Source organism: Nelusetta ayraudi, unplaced genomic scaffold, assembly GCF_046127955.1.
Source record: "Nelusetta ayraudi isolate G7.1 ecotype Tasmania unplaced genomic scaffold, CSIRO-AGI_Nayr_v1 ptg000068l, whole genome shotgun sequence".
Taxonomy (NCBI): Eukaryota; Metazoa; Chordata; class Actinopteri; order Tetraodontiformes; family Monacanthidae; genus Nelusetta; species Nelusetta ayraudi.
The window spans coordinates 1,400,362-1,419,143 of NW_027466118.1; the positions used below are offsets into that span (position 1 = coordinate 1,400,362).

At 48.8% G+C, this 18,782-nt stretch overlaps 1 protein-coding gene across 2 annotated transcripts in view; it reads left to right on the forward strand.

Moving 5' to 3' along the window:
- Window positions 1-5,509: 5,509 nt before the first annotated feature.
- gria1a (glutamate receptor, ionotropic, AMPA 1a) overlaps window positions 5,510-18,782 on the forward strand; it is a 68,458-nt gene continuing 55,185 nt past the window's right edge. For both annotated transcript variants that reach the window (XM_076041540.1, XM_076041541.1), the window contains exons 1-2: window positions 5,510-5,984; window positions 6,108-6,242. In XM_076041540.1, coding sequence (XP_075897655.1) covers window positions 5,897-5,984; window positions 6,108-6,242 — 223 coding nt within the window. In that variant the 5' untranslated portion in view covers window positions 5,510-5,896. The remainder of the gene's footprint in view (window positions 5,985-6,107; window positions 6,243-18,782) is intronic.

Consider the following 18,782-nt stretch of genomic DNA (forward strand, 5'->3'; position numbering starts at 1 on the left):
AGGAAACAACCAGCTGCCTTGTTAGTTAACTCTAATTACACAACAGTGTTGTAATTAATTTGGTCATCACATATTCATGACATCCCTGGAAATAACGTACGCTAGGCAGCAGAAGCAGCAGCAGTGTCACGGGTGTCACGCTAGCTGGCTAAGATACTGGATTCTGCTGTTGTAGCCGGAGTTCACTTTCCTAATGTTTATTGACAGCAGACGCTGTAGCGTGTCACAGTGGGAGAAGCACAGGTGTAACTAATGGGATTATTTAGCTGCTCCTCCATCAGCGCGCCGCCACTGTTTGCACACCCGCGCTGTCACGCTGTCGTGGTTTCCCGACACTCCAGTGAAACAGCGCCATTGTTAGCGTCATTAGAAACATCTGTGCGCTTCTCGTGACAGGCCACAAGCTACGTATGCAGTGCAGCGGAGTGGAGTGGAGTGGAGTCGGGGGGAGAGAGAGAAGAAGAAGGGGGATAAAAGAAAAACAAAACAGCTTGTGTTTCCAGAAGCGGCCCCTTTGGAGTGCCAGTTCCATTTTTGGGTGCCTCCATCCTGAAAAGACCAGAAGACAAAGTGGCCTAATGGGGCGAAATGAGTCAACTTCAGGTGTAGTGCGTTACTCTAACCTAAAGCATTAAAAAAATGCTTTTAACACAATTGGTATAGATTGTAACATTATTATTAGAAGATTGATCAGCTGTGGACTGCACAATATATAATTACAAAAAGATTCATGAACAAGAAATATTTTCAAGAAAATATTTAATAATTAATGATAATGAATAAATCATGCTTTCGATGAGCCCTCTAAATAAATGACCACACTGTGATCTGCACCTTACGCAACATGTTTACAGGGATTTTATTGTGCAATTACTGTTATAAAAGCCCGAGACGATTCGGCGGTGGTGCTCCTCTCGGTCTGGAAAGGATCAGTGAAAAGACATCGCCAAGGCTTGGAAATTGGCTGATTTATCCAGACTTCCCTTTCACACCCTGTTAGGCAGCCACAGCTGTGAAGTTCCTCTTCGTCATCCTCCCCCTGCGTCACTGCAACAATGGACACCTAAAGTGCCTCCTGCTGCTGCTGCTGCTGCTGCTGCTGCTGCTGCTGCGGTGCTCTATGTCCTTCATGATCTTATAGGTAGTCACAACCCCCCCCGGGCCGTTACAATTTGTTTTGTCCGAAATTTGTCATGTCTGTGTGCAGAATGGGGGGGGGGGCGCTCGATGTTGTGTAACCGCTCAGCCATCGACTCCATCAATCAGCATTACCACGATAACGTTGGGAGAACGCCACTTCCCCCATGACCGGTGGAGGGGAAAGGCAATTATGCAGGTAGCGCGCGATCCAGCGGGTCGGGCCCCCCCCCCCAAAAAAAAGAGAAAGAGAGGCAGAAAAACCTGGATGGTGATAAAAGGGACGGAGGAGACGAGAGGGTAGCAGGATTGTTCCAGACTCGGCGGTGTTTCACTCTTTGCGCCTCCACGCCTGTTTGATGCTTGGCGTCTCTCTGATGGAGCGCGTTTCCTGTACACAGAAGGAGAGTCTCTCCATAATGGAAACGCTCTCCCCCCCCACCCCCCGGGCGGAAATCTAATCCTTCTCGGGGGTTATGCTAATGTTTTTCACCGCGATTACAGAGATGGATTTGATTTTAACGGCGGTATGAAAAATTCAAGTGTGGCAGAAGACAGCGAGGTCAGGAATGTTCTGTTCGCTTTGGTCTCAACCCCCCCCCCCTGCTTGTGTTGAGGTGGCGGCGGTTGATACAAAAACATGCATTTGATATTCTCATCTCGATTACCTGAACGAATTAGGTAATGAATTTCACTGCCACCCGACCCGGTCGCCCGCCAGACACTTCCACTGTTGCTGTACCAGATGCACCTTTTGCAGCGGGTGACAAGTTTCTCTTGCAAGTAAAATTGAAGCCAGCTGAAGAAAATAAAATCTTCAGGAACGGTCGAATATACAACTCACTTTGATTCCCTCACCTAACAGAGTGCATTCACGGGGAGTCATTACAGCATCTCTGCCTTTTTATGATCTTCTGGAGAAAGAAAAGGAAACCCTGGCGGGTTTTTTTTGTAATGTTGCTAGGCAACTATTTTTTTTCCCCCCTAAACTTTCTTAAAATCGTAATTGCTGCATTTTTTGGGCGTCCTGTTTTGTGGCTGTTTTTTTTTTTATATATATATATTTTTGATTATTCCAGACGGTGGTAATTACAGCTTGTAAAAAAAAAAAAAGAAAAAAAAAAAGAACTGTAACTCCTTGTATTCAGGCACACTGATGAGGGGGGGGAAAAAAGTTTCTCCTACTTAAACGTGTTTCCAGGCAACTGTTTGACTTCGCTGTCACCGCACAAAGGAGTCACATCTGACTTCATGTGCTCCGGCAATGCTTTATCTGCTCCCAGTATTCATATTTCCCCTTCGAGTTGTCGAGAGCAGCCCTCCCAAAAACGTGACATACTCCAGGTGGCGGCGGCGACGCAAGGTTGCGTGTAACCAAATCATGTGGCACGCTGCTCTTGGGGTAGAAAACACCTGAAGAATACAAAGTTGCTGAACAGACGGAGCAGAATTCAAAATGTCACGAAACTTCCCGATTGACAGCGTTCTAAAATCTCCTCCCGCTTATGAGCGACTCTGAGCAGATCTACTGGAATCAATTACTTGAGCCTCCAATTAAGCCCCGCGTCAATAACTCATCCAAATGAAGGCGGTGAGCAGAAGCCGAGCGGGTTTCGACTCCCGGCCGGCCAGTATGCCGCCCCGCTATCGATTCTGAGCTAATGCCAGGCCTTTGTCCGAGCCGGCTGCGCTTCCACTGTCTGCGTTTGTCTGTCAGTCAACAAGTGCAGTAATCAAGGGTGCAGACAAAGCGAGTAACAAGCCAAAAAAGGAGAAAAAAGAAACCCAGGATCTATTGCTGGCTCCTGTGCGCCGCGTGAAGATTGATCACCTCAGCGTGACGGAGGGACCATTCTCTCATTCGCAGCCTTCCGTCCGTTGCGTTTGGCTGCTCCTCTCTCGGTTCTCTTCGATAAATGGGAAGAGCGGCTCGCTCCCATAGGCTCAAAAATCACCCACCCACCTATAGGCACTTGATGAAATAGTTCCTAAATCCATCAGAGAGAGTCCCACACAAAACATTGCTGGATGAAAGTTCTATCTATTGCGTTTAAAGTCGAGCAGGCGGATCGCTGAAGTTGGTAACCATGCAAAGCTTTCTAGTGCACCACTCGCTTCCCGCCCATTTGCTCCTCGAGGGACGCTGATTGGTCCTTCTTTATAAAGATCATCTTTAAAAAAGAAAATAAAAATGATACTCGTCGCGAGCCATTCAAGACGGCTCTGTGAGAATTCTGGCCTTTGAAGTCTCGGTGACGCTGCCACTACTCGGGGTTGGTACTAGACGGTTTATTGTCAGGAAGAGTCAACAATTTCAATTCATCGCTGTGCTCGTTTTGTTACAGCACATCCGGTGTTCTTTTCTTTTTTTTTTTTAGGCTTGTTCTCTTAATGAATTAAAGCATTGACCTAATTTTCTATCCTCAGTGGGACACAGACACACATACATTAGTAGACGGTACGCAAAACACCGTGCGCTAAGTCTTGATTTACAACCAGTTAGGTTGTTATTGTGATCCACTTCTGGTTGTTATTGCAGTCTATTGGACTGCCAGTTGCTAGAAAGTTATGATCTAGTTGCTTAGTTACTATTGTTGCTGTTTATATGACAACCACAGCTCCTAACTTTACTATTCCACCATGAAGGTGTTGAAACAAAGTTTCAGTCACTGTTGTTTGGCAGCTCTTCAGTGATTTCTATATACCGTACTGTAACATAATATGCCTGCATTGTTTCACTTTGCTCACTGCCACCTTTTCAACCACGTGCTAGCCATGTTTTTGTTTGTTTGTTTTTGACCTCAGGCAGCAACACACACACACACACACACGTACTTGACGCCACAAGTGCAGCGGCTTAGTCATCGGAAAAACACAATGGATTTTTTTTTTTTTGGCCCCTCCCTTTCCTCCCAGACTGAAGTGGAAGCAGCAGATTTTGATGGATTAGCCTCATTACACTCTTCATATTCACTTCTATTAAAAACCTCGAGACAGACACTCTACACGATGATCTATGAACGATTATCATCCCTGTGAACAAAAGGACGGCGTTTCCGTCTTTGTCCCGCATCTTGTCTTTCCAACAATGGCGATATTTTTTAAAAAGGAACTGGAAGGTTTTATTTTGTGTCAGGCAAACCTTTAGCGTTCTGAGAAGTGATGAAATAAAGATGACCACACTTTTATTTATGAGGCAGCGGGCCTGAGAACCGTTTACCTCTAGCATTCCTATTTCAAAGGTCTATATTTTCACCTGCCGCTTATGTATTCTCATTTTCTCTTCTGATCAATGTTTTTTTTTTTTTTTTTTGCAGATCTTCCGATTCTGTTGAAAGAAAAAAAGGGATTTGAACTAAAAGTCTCGCCCTCAGTGGGTTTGACGCACAAGCTCATCTCCAATTCTAACTGAGCTGATTTGACCTCCTCCACACAGTGATGTGACTGCCGTCAGTTCCTCTTGACTACTATAAACGTTTGTTTGTTTGGCACTTTGCCTATATGTCAACATAGTCAACATGGGCTGCATCCTGTGTCTCGAGGACAAAAAGTCCTGCCGAGTGGTTTGAGTCATCGGCATGCGAATGCGCTGCTCATTAAGACGGTGAGAGCGAGAGCTCCAGTTCTTTGAAACAGCATTTTTGTTTTTTCGCCAAACATGGCTTGTGGCTTTATAAATACATTCACACAGTCGCACTTTAGAACTGTAATAGCAACCCTGGAGGTTGCTTTTTTGTAAACTCAGATTCAGTGTTTAAACTCGAGTCCGTTGGAATCGAGTAATGAGGGTGTTACGGAGAAAAAAAAGAAAAAGAAAGGAGATTCAAATGCTGATGCTGGATTTTATTGTCCCAGTTAGTGGAAACGAGAACAGAGCATCACGTTGCAGTTGTGGTGTGTGTGTGTGTGTGTGTGTGTGTGTGTGTGTGTGTGTGTGTGTGTGTGTGTGTGTGCGCCACCCAAAACAAGACACAAATGGAAATTTTCTCTGCTAAAGTTTGACAGGCAGAAGGAGTCATTCTGCGGGGCGATATGTTGCCCTGTGTTGCTGTGAGGGGGGGAAAAAATACCTATCGCGTTCCATTTCCTGTCCTCTATCATGTTGCGGCGGCTTGACAACAGATCATGTGAAAAAGAGTAGAAGGAGGAGTGGAATCTCCTGCAGACAGAAAACATCTCTGTCTCTGTTTTGACTATTTAAAAAAAAAACCTATAGACTCAACAGTTTTTTAGGCGGGCTTTTTGCGTTTTGCGTTTTGCTTTTTTCTTTTTTTTTTCCTTTGCAGTGCGGCTGTGCGCCGAAGTCACTCTGCCTCTCATACAACAGCAGCCAAGGACGCGAGAGCATCACCATCAGCATCACCATCAGCAGCAGCAGCAGCAGAGCAGAGCAGAGCAGAGCAGAGCAGAGAGGAGGGAAGGAAGGAAGGAGCTCAGACCGAGAGGAAGCTGCACGCGCCCGTCGCCGCTCTCGCTCGCGCTCTCGCTGGTTCGGCTCGCCTCGCCTCGCCTCGCCTCGCGCGCGGACGGACGGAGATGCGGCTCTGAACAGACGACGGGCGGCGACGCAGGAGGAGCGCGAGGAAGGAGGGAGAACCGACCGGCCGACCGACCGACCGAGGGTTGCACGCCGCACGGTCCAACTTGGCGCGCGCGGGCGCGGGGGACCCCCCACGAGCCCCTCCTCATTTAATGCTTGGATATTTCGGGCTTTTCCCTTTTTTTTTCTCGCCCCCCCTTCGCCAATGCAAACGGAAATATGCGGCGAAGCCTCAGCGTCCTCCTCACCAGTCTGCTGGGGATGTGCCTGGCTTCCAGCTTAAGTTTCCCAAGTAACATCAACATAGGTGAGGGTGGCGCGCAGGCACGCGCCGGGAGATCTTCGCCTCCGCTCGAAGCCCCGGTTCAACTTTTATTTCAATATGTCTGTTTCTTCATCTTCACCTTCTCCTCCTCTTGCCGCTCCACAGGGGGCTTGTTCCCGACCGAATCGCACGAATATGAGGTTTTTCGCTTCGCCCTCTCGCACCACCAGGACATCCCCAAACTGGTGCCGCAGGTGGATATGGTTAAGATGGGGAACAGCTTCTCCATGACATACGCCTGTAAGTATTGCACCTTGCTGCCGGGTTTGCGCTGTCTGCTCCTCAGGCATTCTAACTTGTCGTGAACGGCTTTTTTTGTTGTTGTCTTATTATCCCCCCCTCCCCCTGCATGCTTGCTGGAACTGTTGCGTGGGATCGTAGGCGATGCGTCTCCTCTTTCCCCTCCCCGCAGCCGGATTTTTATTTTAACATAATGATTTCTTTGCTCCAACCTCTGCAGCGTCAAATTAAAAAAAAAAAAAAAAAAACATCCATCATCGCGCAGCGGCAGCTTTTAACAGGTCTCTTCGTTTTTAAAGCTCTGTCGAGAGAGAGAGAGAAAAAAAAAAAAACCCGTGCGCCTTTGCACCTTGCAATAGGAGGTGAGACAAAAGGTGCGCAGCGCAAGATGAGGACCCTGCTGGTGCGGTGTGTGAGGAGATGGTGGGGAGAAAAAAACACCTCGACACGTTTTAGGTTCAAAACCGTAATGCTGGTTTTTCTGGGGGGTTTGGATGGAAGAGCGATGATCTGCCTGCCCGCCTGCCTGCCTGCCTGCCTGCAGATCTCAGCGCAGACGCGCCGCTGAGGTGAATTCACGCCCACACAGAAGCCATTCCAACTTTTAAAGCTGCCCCATTACCTTCCACATGTCCGCGAGCTCGTCCGTAGAGGAGATGGTATCAGAAGGGGGAGCCGTGCACATCATCTCCGACCACTTGCCTTCGGGAGGATTATTGTTTTAGAACCGCGGTGGTGTTTCAGGCTGGTGGGGATGATGAGAGTTGGAAGGAACCGCTCGGCTTGGCAGGTGATGTGAGTCCTCGGCGGGGAGCTGGAAGCTCCTCCACGCTGGACGTGGCGATTGTGTTCCACTGTGCAAAACGTTCGAGCTGTTCCACACAAAAGTGCGACTGTAGTGTGACGGCAATTGTTTCCTGTTTTTTTTTTTCTTTTTCTTTTTCTTTTTCTTGGCCATGCTGACAGCAGTTTCTCACTCCTCTCGCTCCTCTGAATTCGCACTCTGACTCACTCACTCACTCAACCGCTATGGTGAAGTTGCATATCAGAGTGGGGAGATCCTATGATAAACGATGCGGCGCTTCACTTTGCCGAGTGCGTGACATCATCTGTCTGCCAGACGTCTGATTACCTCTTGTGTGGCTGCTGCAGGCAGTGTCACATACGAGCTCGTCTGACAGCAAAAGCGGGAAAATGTTGCTTTCGGAATGTGCCTTTTGCCCCAAGTATAGTTTTATTTTATTATTGACTCCTGAGTGCCTCTATTGTGACTTGATTGGATGCAGTACTTGATGCAGTAACAGACCCGCTTTGCATCAGTTGTATTACACCAACTGTTTGGCAGGGAACGGAGACACTTGTGTCCACGCCTGCGCGAGTGTCTCTTGCCACAAGTGTATTTGTGCTTGTTCTCTGTATCTGAGTGATGCTTATCAACTCATATCTGAATATCTGTTGCCGGGTGCCAACATTTTTTATTATACACCAAAGTGCTGGTGTGGGCCTGGTAGTGACTTTACTGCGTTCTGTGTAAAAAGTGGCTGCGTCTTTCCCCGTGCTGCTGTCAAAGGAAAGGAACAGATCCTTGGAAATAAGGACTTCCTGCAAGCAGCAATTCCACCTTTCACATCCTGAGGGGTCACCAAACATGTCGCTGATGGTATTTACTGAATGTTGTTGGCAAAAAACAAAAAAACAAAGCAAAAATAATTCCCGGCGATGCCAGCGGCCCCGCACGGATTCTTGATAACATGGATGCTGTTCGGTGAAGGGAGCACAAATAGAGATGAAAAGAAGCCGCTGGCTCGCTGCAGTGCAAAAAAGAGGGGGGGAAAAAATCAGTGACAAAGTTTTTTTCTTTTTTTTGCACAGCCACAGTGCAAAGGCTTTGGGAATCATCTTGTAAGCCGAGATAATGGAAGAACATCGGAGGAGGTTTCTTGAATGGTCCCTGGATGCCCGCCGTCGGCTGTTTTTTTTGTTTTTTTGTTTTTACTGAGGAATGTTTCTCCCCCGTGTAGAAACCTCTGGCTCCCCCTCATCCTGTTTGCGATCACACATGCTTTTCAATTCATTTTCCTTAATTTGCGCGAGGAATGACAGCGGCATTCGAGTCAATGTGTGTCACCGTTTTTCCGTTCTCGCCGTCGCTCATCTTTGAGTCGTCATCGGGAGGCCGCTAATTGGCTCGCGGCGGCCCGATGTGTGCCACAGTTTTACGATCTGGCCGCCGCTCATCCATAAGTCATCATCGGGAGGCTGTTAATTGGCTCGGGATGGTTTATTTTCTCTCAGCGTCGAGACTCAGACGGCCTTGATTGAAGCCCGCTGACCCTCCACGTCCCAGACTGGGACGCTGCGATGATGAACTGGTTCCACAGAGTTTGCACTGTGGCCAATGGGCCGACTCACGCGGGCTCCTTTTTATTCTGTCATACGTACAGTACGTACTTTTCTTTTGGTGGACTCATCATGATTGATGCTGATTGCTGCAATCATCGTCGTGGCCGTAGCAATCCCCGCTAACCGCCTTAAAGAAGGGAAAGAAACTGTCTCTCAATTATGTTAAATAAGCACAGATGTCTGGTCAAGAGATGATGCATTAAATCTGTCTCATGCTGCCAGTTGCTTCTACTTGCGCACTTGTCATTTTGCGCTTCCGTGGAAGGAATGAAATAGGGGGGGGGGGAAACAGAAAAAGTGCTATACCATCTGTTCAGAGCTGTTCTTTTGAGTTTCAGTCACGGGCTTATAGAATCGGTGTTGATTTAGAGCGATTATGTGCGACAGCGACCGTGCAAATATACAGACATTCCGTTTTGTGTTGTTTCTGGCACGCTGTCACTGTCAGAAAGCGACATGTTCATCTCTGTGCCAACCGGCTCCCTGGTGAAAAGTGCAGGGTTTTTTTTTTGTAAATGTCCCCTCGACATGGACCGTCTCTGTCAGCCGAACGGTGTTTCTGAGATGTATTTTATGAGACAACATGAGGCAAATATGAGAGAAACTGTTTGGAAACCGCAGCGCTCCCTCACTCCACCCCCCTCTACTCTTCCGAGCCTCCAGCCATTTAGGTCCGGGAGGCGGCCACAGAGCTGCGTAATGAAATGTAAGCCCAGGATGCCCTCATTAACGAGATGGTCCTGCGCTCAGTCTGAAGGGAATCTGATGGGAATTTGAGGGTTGGGCCATTGGACATTTCCAGGGATTTCTCCAGTTGATCAAACATTGTGCTTTTTTAGCTTGCTGGGGGTGGTGAGGTTAAGGGGCCCTGGAGGGGGCGGGGCTGTGGAGGCGTATGCCCACGAAAAAAAGAACAATTCAGCCAAAATCCCCTGGATATGCTATAATTTCTCAAGCGAGCCTTTTTGCACCTGCTTGCATTGCGAATGACGTGACGCTGGTCAAAAAGTTTCTGTTTCCGTTTCCATAATCTGCTTTGTTAGTTTGACATCGAGCCACAGAAATTTCTTGAAAAAGAAACTGTTTAATTGAAACAGTCTCGTTAAATAAACGCTCGACTCCACAAACCCAGACAAGTTTCTGTTTGAGGAAACTTTTGTAGTGTCATCTGCTAATTCCATCACGTTTCACTCTTCTCAAAATACACATTTTTAGATTAAAACTGTGCGCCTATATCACGTTTTCACATCGCCAACCCTCCACGTCTCCTCGTCTCGTGCGGCATTCCCAACAAGCGCAACGTCTTTCCCCATAGGTGTCACGCGTCTCTCGCCAGCCCCCCCGCGTATGATGGCAGGGCGGCGGTGCCAGCGTGTCACACAGATTCACCGCAGGAGGGACGAGGCACGGACTAAAGTGACACTGCGTTCCTGCCGCGTGTCGCTCGTTCTAAGAGGATTGGCTGTTTGTACAGGGAGGGAGAAGGGCCTCCCGGGCCTGTTTATAATGAGTCAGATGAGAAAAGGCGGCGGGGCCTATTCCTGGGTGTCTATTTAACACGGGCCTGTGGAGGAGGAGTTGGACGTCGGGGGGGTGTGGGGGCCGCCCAGGAACATGCTGGCATCTGTGTAGGTAGGATGTCTCGGGAGTGAGTGACAGCTCACCCCTGTGAAGTCAGTGCGAGGGTGAGAATGTGGCCCGGAGCCCTTCGGTGAATGGGGCCGTTTGTGCGCGGCGATGAATGGAGCTCCGGATGAGGGCGATACTCATCAGCTGGCTCTTATGACTGGCCGCTTCCTGCCACAAGCGGGTCCCTCAACCCCTTTACCCGAGGTCGTTCTCACGCGCACGTACGCACGCACGGCACATAAAGAACACCCACGTGCACGCCACGCTCGCCAGCACCTGCCCGGCGGAGCAGGAAGGGCAGGAGGTCGCGGGGCTGCTGGCGGCGCCGTGCTAAATGTGAAAGAGGAGTGAAGGCCGAGTCGTCGTCCCCTCGACGGTGAAGCGTTATTTCGTTCTGGAATTTTGACGGCGATTTTGCCTTTTGTCTGACCTCAAAGTCGTTTCGCCTTTTAACATTAAACATTTAGCATTTAAAGGGGGCCCTATTCTGAAAAATAAAAACATACATATCCAGCTCGGTCTTTTTGTTTTTGCATCCCTGGCCTGCCAAATAACGCTAACGTAGGAACTTCATTTTTAGACAAGCCATTTTTTTTTTCCATTTTACTTTGCTGAAACTAGCTGTTCAGACTCTGGGCAGCCTCCTACATCACAAGCCGACCTGATTATCACAGTAACGTATCTGCATTTTTTTCTCCCCCGTTTGTTTTGTTTTTAATGGGGGTCGGGCATCACGCCATGAAAGCTAGTACCGCTAGCTATGAATGGCTGGCCAATCACAAGGGCTGTCTCAAGGTGTAGCCACAGAACCGGCCAACCTGCACTGCAAATCTTGTCCATAATTTGCAAAATATATCTCGTTTTTGTTTTGTTTTTTCCTTGTTTTTTTCCCTCTGTCTGTCTTCCTTTTCCACGCACATAGTCCGCAATCCCATGAGCCCCCTGGCACTTATCAGTAGGGGTCGCCTCTCCTCTCCCATGTATATGCGCCTTTGTTGTTGTTGTGGTGTTTTGTTTTTTTTCACCGACGGTGCTTCCTGGGCCGAGTCACTCGTTTTGCCGTGTTTTCCAGCGGTTAAAAATAACCGCCAGCAGGATGGATGCTGTGTGTACATGGGAGAATATTAGTCACAGCTCCTCTCAGTTATATATCACATTACCATAATCTGCTATTGACTTGGTTTATAATAAGGACGTTAGTGAATTGCTAGCTTCATGTCAAATCCCCTGCAGGCTCACGCCTATGCTCTCCACTTTTCGCTTTGATATCCAACGTGTGTGTGTGTGCGCGCGTGCGCGCGAGTGCGCGTGTGTGTGAGATTCAGGCTAAGCTTCCGCTATTTTTGGTGAGAGAAGGGTGGCGGGAAAAGAAATGCTCCTGGTGAATAAAAGTAACATTCAAGCCAGGGGGAGGAAGAGGGGAGCACCCATTAGTTAGATGTACGTTTAGCCCCCGCGATGGCTAACTGCCATTTGATTTTGTGTCCGGCTCTGGCCGTCCCGATGATAAACCTTTCATTAAGACTAATTGCAGTTCATGGAAAAGGCGATTTGTGTGGCCGCCCGGCGATAAAGCCACCCAGTATCAACCCCCGTGAAGGTCGAACTGGAGAAGGAAGCAGCCGGGATCAATTGGCGGCAGAGCAGAGGCCTCCGCGGCTGATCAATACGGCCACACAGGAGAGGGGAAGGAGCTCAGGCCTGGCGGATGGATTTGATTTAGCACGGCTTGATGGGACGTACGCTGTTCTGCGTCTGTCGGCAGAGACGGAGCAGCGTCCGGAGGTCAAGTTCAGGAGCGGCTGCTGGTGGATGTTGGCGGTAAATCAAGTCCTGCTATTGTTGGGAAATACATCTCAACAGGCCCATCAGTGACAAGCTTTGTCCATAGCGAGCCGCGATGGCCACAACTCACGGATGCTGCCGCGTTCAGGGTGAGGTTGTGTCATGTGACCGGGGGGAAATAGCGATGTAGAGGTGTGAAGGGTCTGATATAGAGCGTGTGTCCACAAATTTTAGGACGCTTTCACACCTGCGTGTTCTCAGTTCCAATCGCATCATTTGTTCCGATTCAATTTGGATGTTCACCTAAGGTTTTTTTTCTTCTCACATTGTGTTACTGTAAACTGACACAACACAGACGCCCTCACAACAGCATCAGGGAAACGACAAATATAAAGCATTTTGACTTGGTGCAACTCAGATAAAATGTCTCATTGGCTGATGAGCAAAGACATTTCCAAAATCTTGGACACCCAATGAAAAAAAGGATTTGTCTTCTGTTTTTTTTTATTTAATTTAATAAAATCGTGAGCAAACAAATGGCAAGAGATGAGCCAAACACATTGCTGAGCGGAGTGAGGACAGCGGCAGCACATGAAGATTGAAGACCGATTTGTCCAGACTTGACGAAGAGATCTTTTGACACCTGTTGCCAGGCAGCAAACACTTGAGGCTGTTTGTTTCATCGGCTGGGCTGGTTTTTGTTCGTACTGCCGACAAACCACTTCAGGCTTTTTCTCGGACTGCGACCGGCTCCTCCAAGGTGATCACACCTTGGCTGTTGGGTTCAGCGAAATGTCCAAATGGACCGAACCAATGGGGGTGGGAACAACCCCTGTTTCTCTGAGCGGCGTCTCGAGCCGACACAGGAGTGGAAACGTCCTTAACAACGTCCCAGCAACCGTGCAAAATAAACGTTGCACCCGTTTCCCGTCAGAACAGGACAGAAGTGGGAAGATGCCTTCCAACAGGTTCAGGTGCAATTGATGGTGAAATCAAATAAACCTGTTGTTTATAAATGTTCCGGCTTTCCAATTACGCCTGATAACACTGTTCTCCTTTCATTAAAGTGCAGGCTCTCAGGAATTCAACGCTTTTATTCCAACAGTTGCGCATTCAGGCAGATTTGGCATCAACCCCCAGGTTGATAAAAGCAATCTCGAAAAGGAAATGAGGGGGAAAATATTTAAATTACCAGGGAAAATGACTTCCTTGAAACTTTGACCCGAGCTGTTTGGGACGTACTTCCTTTTATTTGTCTGCCACAGTGTCTTTTTTTATTTTCATCCATCATCCCAGCTTTTATTTTGAGTTATGAACAGGTCAGCTAACAAGGTCCACTTGCATAGACTGATGCACTAATGAGTCCTGAGAACAAAACGGCCATGATAGGATTGTGATAAAAATTGATGTCGCTAACAACCTCGCACACCAGAGAAATAAAACAAGATGACAGTCGGTTGGCCGGCCGGTCAGTCGGTTGCTCAGCTTCCTGCTGCTCTCTGAAGCTCAGCACCGCCAATTAAATATGTATGCGACCGGACGACTGAGGGCCACTTCTAATATTCTAGAGTGCTGCAAGGAGTGATTCATATAATTAGCAGAGGAAGCTTAGGAAAGACACAAAATGACCCAAATGCCAAATATGACATTAGTGCAACGACTTGGAATGCTACATGTCCATTTTCAGGGTTTTTTGTGACTCGATGCATTATATCTTTTCAATGGCTCATAAATCTAAGAGTCCGACTCAGCCTGATGTTAAAGTGCGTGCAATGATCAATGCTATTGATTTAATACTAATATTGCATTGACATTTTTGCCAGCATTTTATTTGTTACACTCCATCGCACCAATGAAACCACTTCTGAAATGACGTTGATCAAAAAATGTCCTTTTTTTAATGGCGGCTGTATTGACAGGACCTCACCTTGAAGAAACGAGGTGGTGCTGATAACATTTACAAGGATTACGTTCAATCCATCGTGCGATTGCGAGTGAGGCAGAGGCGGGAGCAAACGATCCCTTTATTAATGTTTTACGCTGCACTTGTAGTTTCCCTGCTTCGCTTGCAAACCGCACATATGTGCTTGTGTGTGACTCTGCTTTGCTGGAGCTCTGCGATCCCATACCCACACACACACACACACACACACACATGCGCGCGCTCAACATCTTACGAGAGACAATCAGAACAGATGCATTTAATGTTTTATTCAATGCAACTCCACAGAGTTATAAGCTGAAATATGCATTAACTGCTTTGTGGGATAATCAATTGAAGCGGCTCCTTAAAGCTCCTCTATAGGTTCTGCGCGGACGAGCTTGTATTTCAGAATACTCCTCATACCAGTCCCCCCATTAGTCCAAACCCCTCCCCCTTCTGGGAATACCACCGCCAGCGATAGGTGCGCCTCGGCCGGGATGCATGTGCAGCAGAGGAAGTGGGCGGGGACGGAGGTTAGCCTACAATTCCCTGGCCTGGGGCTGGTGTCACTGAGGCTCTGGGGTGTTGTCTTTTATTGTGTAGCCATCGTGTCAGTCAATGAGGTGCAGCAGCGGTGTCCAGGCACGCTCCGAGGGAGCAGCAGCAGCAGCAGCAGCAGCAGCAGCAGCAGGGCCGAGTGTGTTATGGGAAAAAGTGGACGGATATGGACAGATATTTGTCAAGATGAGGGACGGGGGAAAAATACGAAGGGAAACTGATGGCGGTTCTCCCGAGCTCTAGTCTTGGCAGGTGCTGCTTTGATGAATGAGTCGGGTTGGGTTTTTTTTTTTTTTTTTCCCAACCCCAACCCTCCAACTCCCTCCCCCTCCTCTCCTGTCTTCTCTTCTGGAGCACCGTGGCTAGGGAATGGCCCCCAGCAATCAATGTAGATCAGCCAAAACTGCTCCCTCTGCTGCGGAGTGATAGAGTGCGGAGCAAAAGGGCGGGTGGAGGGGTGAGATTGGCTGGCCGCGTGATGTGCGCCTTTGTTTACCAGCAGCAGAAGGGAGGAAGGAAGGAAGGCGGCTGTGTGCTGGGCACCGGGGTGAAGGGAAGAGAAAGAAAACGGATGGAAATGAGCAAAATAAGTCGTTGAATCACCTCGCCGCCAATTTCTGAGCAGTTGCCAAAATCAATGAATCCACCATTTGAGGTTTGCATATTGTTGTTTTTCCTTTCATGGCCAATAAGATGACTTGGTCGCCTCCACTTTTTTGTCATTAGCCAGGTTTAGCTGGAGCCTAGTCCAAATAAAAATAAAAATAGTATTATTGTTGTAGGAGGCCCTTAGTATCAAACTGTTGCTTGTACATCAGCGATCTGTGCTTGTAAAACAGCTGCTGTGATGAAAAAAAAAACAAAAAAACGTAGCGTTGCAAAAGCCCTTGGAGAACATCAGATACCATTATATCTTGGGTTCACATAGTCTCTTCCTTCAGGAGTTGACTGTGACTCATAGTCACCTCTCTTTGTGAAACGTAAAACCCAGAGTTTCCCTCATTTCCTGGGTAACAGACTCGGGCTTTCCAAGAAAACCTGCTTTGTGAAATAGGTTAAGATCGTTGACCAGAAATGTTCGGAATCGGAATGAAGAAAAGGTGTAAACGCATGTAAACCCTTGATGCCGTGTCCCCCCCGTATCCACTTTTTGATCTGGCGCAGTATTTCAAAGCCAGATCCGTCGTCTCTGGGGTTGACGGCAGCTGGGATGCGGCGGTCAGAGCCCCGGCCGGCAATTACAAAACAATGTGTTGGAGAATTTGTGCCGGGTGGAGGAGGGGCGGAGCAGGAAGAGGAGCGGCGCCTCGGTTGATGGCAAGCTGTCACGTTTCTTTTTTTTTTTTTTCCTCTTGCAAGAAAAAAAAAGACGACAAGAAAGCAGCTGGCCCGTTTCTTTGTCAGGCGGCGGCGTCTCGGGAGCTTCTGGGTAGTTTAGCAGGCAAACAGAGCCGACGAGCGCTTTTTAAACAGCGTGACACGTTGTACATGCTTCCTCGGCAGAAGTCGGCTGTCGCCGCCGTCTGGATGGACGTTTTTTTTTCTCCTGTTTTTTCGCCTAATTCTTTGCGGTCATTGAGCGACATCAGCCCGGCAAAAAGTGGGAGGAGTGAAATCCCATACGGCGCTGCCGCAGACGGATAAATGAGGGACTCTGGACAGGAAAAAAAAATTTGTTTCCTTTCTCTGTGCTGCTGTTGCAAGTCAGCGAGCGAAAGGAAGCGCCGCGTGATTAGATTCTACAGATTATGGAAGTGACCTTTCACCGACCCCCCCCGACCGTCCCCCGGTCCTGCCTGCTCCTGCACGGTAAACAAAGCCCGCTGCCGCGGCGATGGCAGATTCAGCGCAAGAAAATCAAATTATTTAAACAAGGGCGGTGGGGGTGGCCGGAGGCGAAGGTGGACCAATCCTGGAGCAGGAGGGGCGGGTTCATAAAACTTTTAATTCTGATTACGCAACATTTCTCATTGCCTTTGGAAATATGCTAACGTGCAGCCCACGTTACTGCGCATAATTGCAGGCCCAACGATGACAAAAGATAGCGGAAGTTTTTGATATCATCCTTTCTGCTGCTGCTGCTGCTGCTGCTGAGGAGTGCAGATTAATTCCTAAACCTCCGTTAGCGTTCCAGGACAGACGCCACACCGTCTGATCTGCGAGTCGCTCTCGCAGCAAACAACACTGGTAGCAGCGACCCCTCACTGGTTTTGTCAACAAAAAAATTTGAAATTTAGAAAATGTTTTCTCCTGATATCTGCGCGTTTCTTTGTTTGTTTGTTTGTTTGGGTTTTTGAGATTAGGGAAAACAATTCTTGCCGGACAAAAAAAATCAGTTGGAGTTTCACCTCCATTGATTCTGTCTGTGCAAAAAACAAACAAATTTTCCAGCACTATTTGAAGATTCTGCTCAGATCCGTTGGCGACGCTTCCGCCCGTCTCCCAGCAGCTCGGCTGGAATTTATCAAAGGCGGCTGCTAATTTATACAGCATTTCCCGTGCGGTGAATTAGCATGCAGGTTGTGCTGGTTTCCGTGTGTGTGTGTGAGTGTGTGTCCCCCCTCCGTACCCCCCCCGCCCCCTTCAGCCGCTCTGTCAGGGAAATCAAATCAAAGTGCGCACGCGGCCGTCCCTCCGCACCTGTCCGCCCTGATACGCAGATGGGGAGATAATTGGGAAGGGATGATTGTTAAGGAGATAATGGGAGATTCAATAACCCCCCGACAGGAGTTGCTCTGGGCCGGGGTTTCTGACCCGCTGCCCAGGTAAGCATTTATTCGCCGGCGCTCCGAGGCGATCCAGATTGGAGACGCCGGGCTGAAGCGGCAGGGAGGGAGAATCCACGGCTCAGCATACGTGGTGGGGGGGGGTGGCTAGCCAAGGGGAGCGCTCTCACACCCTCCATTAGCCATTTAATGAGGCGGCGAGGTGCCATTGTTTTATTACTTTGAGAAGATGGTGGTGGTGGTGGTTTTGGCGGGGTGGGGGTGGGGGTGGGGTTCCGCTGCGTGGTACCGCTCCGCCCCGCTGTTCGGCTGGCATCTGCTCCCTTTTGTTCGCAGCGGTTCCCTCCCCTCGTCCCCGCGCTCAGACACACAATCGCCCGTGTTTTCTTCTTCCCGCTCCAACGGACCGGCCGTCGCCTTCTGTCCGCCCTCACCTGCGTTTCAAAAGGAACACATGCTGTTTTTTTTTTGGCTCGCCTCTATTAACCTCACTTCATCCTTCTTTTCATCGGTGTAATCCCGGAGTGATTATCACACGCTGTCTGAAATTTTGCTCTCAAGGCTTTTTGGCCGGCCAGCGGCTCTGATCTCCCCAGGTGGGAGAAGCTGACGAGGGGGTTGGTCTTCCCTGCAACGGCGTCCAACTGCTAGCTGCTAGCTGCTAGCGTCGATGTGTCTGCAGATGGAGCATCGCCCTCTTTGCAGATGACATCCATCTGTGCTTACCAGACAAATAATGCCATGGAACATTTGTCTCTGGTTGGGTGACTGCCTGCCTGCCTGCCTGCCCTGCCACCAGCAAATGCAGGCCTCAAGTGCTCAGCACATGGCTCGTATAGCCGAGGCTGTTGACCAATCAAAGGATGGAACACAAGTGGTCAAGATTTAGAATTCCAGTTGTGGAAATGTGAAAATAAATGTGTCTTCAGACATTTTTTGAAGAAGCTTCAGCTCTCAACCATCGTTGCTGACTGATGTAACTCTGAATGTGCACAGGCCGCACACCCAGAGACCCTTCGTCCTCATCATGTGTGCGAGGCACACGTTCAAAATAAATAATGATAACTGTTGGAAGACAGAAGACCTTAAGGCAGGTCGAGGTGACCGACCACCTGCAGTGGAGCCGACGCCGGGCCGTGATTGGTGGGGAGCAGGAAGCGTGGATGAAGCGGCCGTCTGGTAGAACTGAGGAAATACAGTGCGAGATAACCACCCAGTGTCACACTGACGTGCTGTCAACCAGCAAATTATCAATCAAGTCGTGAGTGAATTCCTGGCGTGGAACGTTCCTCTTCCACTCCGCCACGTTCGGACTTTCTCGCCGCACTTTGCCCCACCCCCTTTTTCGGTCCCTGACACTCGCCAATTGATTGCGTCGCACTGCGATGGTCACGGAGGATCCTTCAGCAGGAGACACTCTCCTGCAAAAACCAGTAAAGGCTGTTTTGTTTTGTTTTTATATCATTTGAGGATTACGACGGAGTCCTGAGGGCCAATAAAGTATACGCGCTCAGG